Source organism: Dendronephthya gigantea, unplaced genomic scaffold, assembly GCF_004324835.1.
Source record: "Dendronephthya gigantea isolate DGI-Jeju-01 unplaced genomic scaffold, DenGig_1.0 000619F, whole genome shotgun sequence".
Lineage (NCBI taxonomy): Eukaryota > Metazoa > Cnidaria > Anthozoa > Malacalcyonacea > Nephtheidae > Dendronephthya > Dendronephthya gigantea.
Window position 1 is genome coordinate 22,234 of NW_021163629.1, and position 6,899 is coordinate 29,132.

Consider the following 6,899-nt stretch of genomic DNA (forward strand, 5'->3'; position numbering starts at 1 on the left):
ACTATGTTGCTGTGCAAATTTATGCAAACGTTGGGCTCACTGCTCAGAATAATCATTCGTAACGTAATATTGTCAGGGAAATCAGCAGGAAAAACAACACGTGGGGGAATCACCGATGTTTCGCTAGAAAATTGTCGAAAAAATCATTTAAAATATTGTTCGAGGGCAGCGAAGGGTGGTGAGTAGTTTATATCGATGCAGAGCTCGTCCGAGAAGTCAAAATTTGGCTCCGATCGCTCGCCGATGTCGGAAAAACATGATCAAAGTCCTCGTAGGTCAGGCAACAGCAACGAGAGAGAAACTGAACGAAGAGGATGGCAGACTACATTTGACGTTTATGTGGGCAGAATCCCGTCAGATTGGACGAAGGTTTGTACTCTTGTATGCTGAATGTTTTGATCTGTTGCTTTGTGTTCATGTGGTGGTATGATTACTTAATAATGTTGAGTATGTAATGGTAATGTTCCCAAAATTAGGCCAATGGCCAAATTATACTCCAATGGGATGGGACGTCTATTTCAATAAGACTTCCCCCCCGGCCCCCCATCACTGATAACCTGTTATTCCAAATTTGTTCAATGCTCTCTACCACATGCCAAGAATGGACCCTTGGCATAGACTTGTTCTGCAAACCAACAAGATTCCAACCACTAATTCTTTCTTCCAAATATCTTCAGTTTTGCACAGGAGAGTGCTCTAAACCAAACATGACCCTTATAAGTTATAACCCCAACCCAGAGTTTTGTTTTTATACTTCAACCCTTAGCCCATGAAACTGAAGGTGTTATGGCCTGTGTCATTTCAGTGGTAGCGGAAACATTAATGGTGACTTTTTAACAATTCCAATCCAGCTTGATTGAAAAACGAAACTTAGTAGTCGACTGATTTTAGTTAGATGTTAAAAACACAATATCAAAGTGATTTGATATTTAGTGATCAAAAAATGTTGCCAAAAAATCCTTTGATCAACATGCAGAATTTTCTGATTGAGTGATCTTTGGATTCAGACATAACTTGTCCAATTCTTGTCCAATCCCAGCACCATAGGCAGGTATAGTCATTAGGAGATAGACCATGTATTGATTGACTGTTACTTTTTTGGTGGAACTATGACTATACAGTTTACAGGTCAATTGTTAGATATCTGATGATTGACTCCAGGGAACTAATGACTTGGGGTTTTTTCTAGGAGAAACTAATGGAAATTTTTCAACCCTTCGGTGAAATTAAATCAGTAGATTTAAGGAATAGCCCAGAGAATTTAAACAGACTACAGTTTGCGTGAGTAAAAATTTTTTGCTGGTCAATTTTTATGCTTTAAATTGTCCAGGTCTATTTGCAATGGTTCACTTCCTTACCTTCAATTACTATATTGGTCTAATACCCTTGTTGCAAATATGATGTTGTACAAATATATGTCTAAAGCATATTTTAAAATTTTTTTGTTGTCATAGTTTTGTAAGATATCCACAAGAGGAGATGGCAAAATGTGCAGTTGATGCCTTGGCTCATAATCCTGTTGAAAATGTTAGCTTGCAGGTATTGTTGGCAAATTAAATCAATCAATATTGTGCATAATACTTTGTAGAATCTTTCTATGATAGTACATATTTGCTACAATTGTAATACTTAATGGTACTTCCCAATTTTTGGTTTGCTGTAAACAAAGAACTATTGGTTACTATTTCGTGTCTCTTGTTAAGCATCATTTTATTTCAGATAAATATTGCTCAAAGAAACAGATACAAACAAGAAAGGTACAAAATATATTATGTTATTTTGTAATAAATATTAAATAGTGATGGTGTGGTTTGTCTCCATGAAATACCAGAGAGTGCATTAAAATACACATAACTTTGATTACCTTTGTAGCTTCAAAGCTTCATAAAAATCTATGCTCTTTCTAGGCAAGGCAGGTCAGACTTTGGTCAGCCTCGAGGCAAAATGTATTCTGAACACAAGCGAGTGAATGATTCAGATTGCAGACGACCTCGGACAAGGCCGTTTGGTAGTGGTGAAACTTCAGATTATGGAGGTGGTTATGGAAACTCATCACATCCTCAAAAGAAGGAATGGAGTTCTGACCGACAGAGAAGTCGTGAGGTCAGATAACATGGTGCTATGATTAATGATTCCAGCTATAGCTGAACATTACAACTTGAAAAAGCAATCTTATTTAATCGATCTAGGAACAGGAAAAAGTGATTTTAGTCACAGAAGTCGATTCACCAGTCAGATTTTGGGGTCAGATTGCCAAGCCAACCGTTGCACATAATTTGTCAACTGCAAGTGATGAACTACAGTTTTATTGCCCCACAGGCCTGAAGGTTGCTGACATCAACTCCCTTCAGAAGAATAAGGTTTGATTATTTCTAGTTAGTGATTAACAGTTACACAATTCCTAGGTGGAGTTTTTCACTGTTGATACTTGATAAAGTGTTATTCTGGGTTGTGCCAAACTGCAGAAAATTTAATGGTTTTATAAAGTTATATCCACTAGTTTTTGGATTATGATAACTTTTTTTATATATTTGTGTAGATTTATGGTGGAATGTACCCTGTTGATAATCTTTGGTATAGATGTTCGGTTATCAAGTTTCTTTCACAGGGGATGGTAAGTTAAAAATGTTTTAGTATTATGTCTCTTAAATTGACCCATGTGCATACTCTTAGTAGACTGGAGTGATAAAAACATCACCTTTACTAGATCTCTGAAAAGAAATTTTTTGAACTGGTAGTTTGTTAAATTGAATACAAGTGTCATGTTTGAGCTTTTTTGTCTATTTTATTATCAGTTTAGATCCAAGGAAAATTAAATTAGCTTCAACTTCTATTGTAAATTATGACAGTGTTTGAAACCGTTTTGGTATGAAAACGAATGTGAAAAAAATGAACATAAAAATTATACTTAAGAATTTATCCGGTTTAGATAGCCAATTTAGTTTGAGTCTTTGAGATAACAATGAAATACACTGTAGTATAGAAGTATAAATTGCTTTTACTGAAGACCCAGGGGCATCGCATCCAGTCTGAATTGTCATTAGGTTCGAAAACTCACTGTCATTAGGTTTGAAGAAAGAACTAATTCTGCCCGACAACTTTTTGTTTTAAGGTAACTGTGAGGTACATTGATTTTGGCAACACAGAAACAATTAAAAAGGAAACCTTAGTTGAGTTGCCACCCTCATTGGCTGACGTCCGACCATTTGCACAACTTTATCATCTCGCAGACTGTGCTGTGTCCAGTGATCCCGAGGCAAACGAGATGACATACGCATTGGTAAGACATGTAATACAATAATCGGTTTACACGCTAAACTTAAAAGGCCCTCAACTTAATTTTGGACTGCAGAACTCTGGACTGGTTCCAACTACGAACAAAATGCAACACTACACTTATTATACTATACTATAGAAAGACTGAAAGAGTTTGAGTCTTTGAGTTAAAAAAACTGCGCAAAGTTTGCTTACGGCTAATATTGTAAAACGTAAAAATTATAATACTGTGTCTGTAAAGGCCTTTTTACACTTGCAATTTCTGCTGCGACTTTATGTACGATTTTCTTCTTTCAATCGATGTTAACGAGTGAATTAGTTACTGATGTTTAAATAAGAGTTCTCATACATCAGAACATTCGTAACTAACTACTCGTTCACATCTATCAAAAGAAAAAAATCGCACATAAAATCGCAGCAAAAGTGTTAACGTAAAATTCCTTAACTTTGTCTACATTTGTCTATTTTGAGCTCGAGGATTTTTCCCGCTCATAAATACATAAACTATAGTGAATTTTGCCGTGCCATATTTTCACATTCTACCACTTTTTCCAAGCCCTGTTTGACACGCGTTGTTTATTGTTTTATCAATATTCCTGTATTTAGGGAATTGAGCAATTGAAAAATCTTATCATTGGGCAACTTGTGAGTGTCAAATTTATTTCGGAAAACACGCATGGTGAGTTGTATGGTTGATGTAGTTGAACAACTTAATATATTTGTTGTTATTTTTTCATCCAGTGTTACTACAGAGTACAGAAAGCGGTTGTATAAAACTCTTTAACTACATTTTGCATATATAGTTAAATTCTAGTTTTGTTTTTCTGTAATTCTGTTCTTTGTAATTCTGTCCTTAACTACAGTTAAAAATTAACTAGTCTTATAGTTATACAACTGGCCGCAGAACAAAAAATTCTATAACGTACTAACTGATACTGTATTTTATAACTTCAACTTGAGATTATGTGGATTTAAATCCATGAAATAAACAGTAACACGCATGCAAATTAAACTCATTGACCAATTTGTATTGGTGAAATCTTCAACTTCCCCGAAATAATGCTTTGCAGTAATAACGGTTTTGTTTTGATGCACGTCGATTTGAAATCTCTATTTCCCGGATTGCAAAGGTCAAACTGAAAATTGAGTTGTATATTTTCCAGGAGGGGTGAATGTTCTGGTCTCTTATCCGGGGAAGGCGGGAAAAAGTATTAATGAAATCATGAGGGATCGGGGGTGCGTTCAGGACATGTATAAGGTAAGAAATGATACACGTGTTGGCAATGATGTTTTGCACAGAGCGTACGGGTAAACAGGGAGGGGGGGGGGCTAAAATTCACTTATCTCCCCAAGTTTTGTTTAAAGTGATATTTCTCCACGGCTGAAACAATAGGGGCTAAAAGTCCCTTTTCCTACTTTAGATAACTGTCTGCCTTTTCGTTTTCTTCCGATCTGTTGGAAGCAACTTCGTTACAAATATATTTCATTAGAAATCATATCAACACATTCGTTACAAATCATATTAACAAAATATAAACGAAAATAAGTTAAACAAATTAGTATAATAGCGTCAAAATTAAGAAAGCATATATCAGTCATAGGCTTAGTAACAAAATTAATTAAGTGTTTTTCAATTAAAAATATTTTGTCAGAGTTGGGAGTAAGGCATCCAACACGGCAGTGTGAAATGAATATTCAGCTTTTTAAATGGTTCGTATTATTTAAAATGTTTAAACAACCTTAAGCTGGTAAAGTCTTGTAACCTGTTTAGCGGTCAGGGCTTTTTTGAACAATATCACTTCGTCCATGTAGCCATTAAAATACACGTCTTTCATCTCTCCACTCCCGTTACGCGCTCTCGTTTTCGTGTGTCCCATCACAACCTGGGAATTTTTGCTGAGAATGTTGCCATAGCAACTCGAATCGGTCAGCTTAAGGTGGCTGTTGTGGTAAAACGAGATCGTCGAACCGTCGTAGGTCATCACAAAGTGATGCCAATGGTCTGAAATAGCAGTCGTTATGTTCTGCCAGGTTTTGGCTGAGTGTGATGTCACGATGGATGCACCAATGAATTTTTGCGATGCAATTCGTATTTGCCAGCTTCCTAAGGTGTTTGGTGTTGTCGGAGATCTCCGGAATGATTTGTGCTGATTTTGTTTCTGTATAGCCGCTGGGCCATTATTAATGAGACCTCGGATTTCGTCCCGTACAATTTCTACGTTTTTGAACCAGATACTGACAGAGAAGGTCGAGCCCCATTCGTAACCGTATAGACTGGGTACGTAGAGATATGATATTTTATAATGATCGTAGAAACGGGCTGCGCTGTTCGCTATGCCTTCTGAAATATCCCTCACCACGTTTCTCTCTTTATGGGCATTGTGGCCAAAGCACACATCTCTAAAAGATCGGTCAAATTTGTAGTAGGCGATAACTTCCCCACTGCATTGGTCGGATTCTATATAACACGTGCGTAAGAATGGGAATTGATTATTTTAACGCTCAATGGATCACTTGCATAATAATAGACCAACTTTTGATTCCGAAAAGAAGATACTTTAGTATGCTTATATTGCAAAAAATAAGACTAGCATATCTTATTTTTAGCGTAATATTTGGTTGAAGCCAAAAATTGAATAAAAAACTGAGTTTTTGTCTCTGTTTTTCGTTGTTGTTATTTTACATAGTTCTAGACATTCCTATAGATAATTACTCAAACGTCTCAAACGTTCCAAAACTCAGAAAACCTTCACATTTGGCTTCAAAGATGGCGGCCAAGTTAGCGTTCCAGGTTTTATTACATCTATCAATCTATTAACGGTGATTTATTTGATCCCACTAAGCCAGGAATTCTCCACTAATCTAGGAATTCTCCACTAATCTGGGAATTGTCCACTAAGCCAGGAATTCTCCACTAATCTGGGAATTCTCCACTAAGCTAGGAATTCTCCACTAAGTTAGGAATTCTCCACTAAGCTAGAAATTCTCCACTAAGCTAGGAATTCTCCACTCAGCTAGGAATTCTCCACTAAGCTAGGAATTCTCCACTAGTCTAGGAATTGCACATCTCATGAAGGTAGCTTTTGAAGAATCTATTAAAACCTAGCCTGCGTGCACCGACGTATAATGAAACCGGGCATATTTTGAGGTTGGGTAGATTATGCAAACACAGCTCACTCTAAATCCCTCATGATTCTGTCACGTTCTCAAACAACATCAGAAGCGATCGCTCGACTACCCGAGGCGACAGCCGACGATTTGCATCGACTCGAAATATGAAATATCAACCCGTAGTAACTTGTCGCGATGCTTATATACTAGCGAATGTATAGTACGATTTTACATCCGCGTAGATTCTCTCACTAACTTACCAATTAGGCAATAGTTTATAGATTTGAAAGCGATACCACTAAGAATCTCCTTGATCTTGGTCCAGTTAAAAGCAATGTTTGCGTCCAATTTCATTAGCGTTATCGCCAGAAAAACGCTCAAAAATACTGCGGCTAATGCAGTGATTTGGGCTAAAGCGGCTCTAGCCATTTTGAAATCGGAACTTCAGTGGATATTATCAGTGTTTCCACTTTTGAAATCGTATATTTCCTTTTTCTAGGCCTAAATTCCTT

At 36.7% G+C, this 6,899-nt stretch overlaps 1 protein-coding gene across 1 annotated transcript; it reads left to right on the top strand.

Annotated features, from left to right (window-relative positions):
- The first annotated feature begins 77 nt into the window (after nucleotides 1-77).
- LOC114544022 lies at nucleotides 78-5,427 on the top strand. The gene is made up of 11 exons (XM_028562779.1): nucleotides 78-369; nucleotides 1,190-1,281; nucleotides 1,455-1,539; nucleotides 1,720-1,757; nucleotides 1,908-2,103; nucleotides 2,190-2,360; nucleotides 2,540-2,614; nucleotides 3,113-3,280; nucleotides 3,883-3,955; nucleotides 4,440-4,534; nucleotides 5,308-5,427. Exons 1-11 carry the CDS (start codon nucleotides 196-198, stop codon nucleotides 5,425-5,427), a joined length of 1,287 nt encoding a protein of 428 aa, XP_028418580.1. The 5' UTR covers nucleotides 78-195.
- The last annotated feature ends 1,472 nt before the right edge of the window (nucleotides 5,428-6,899 follow it).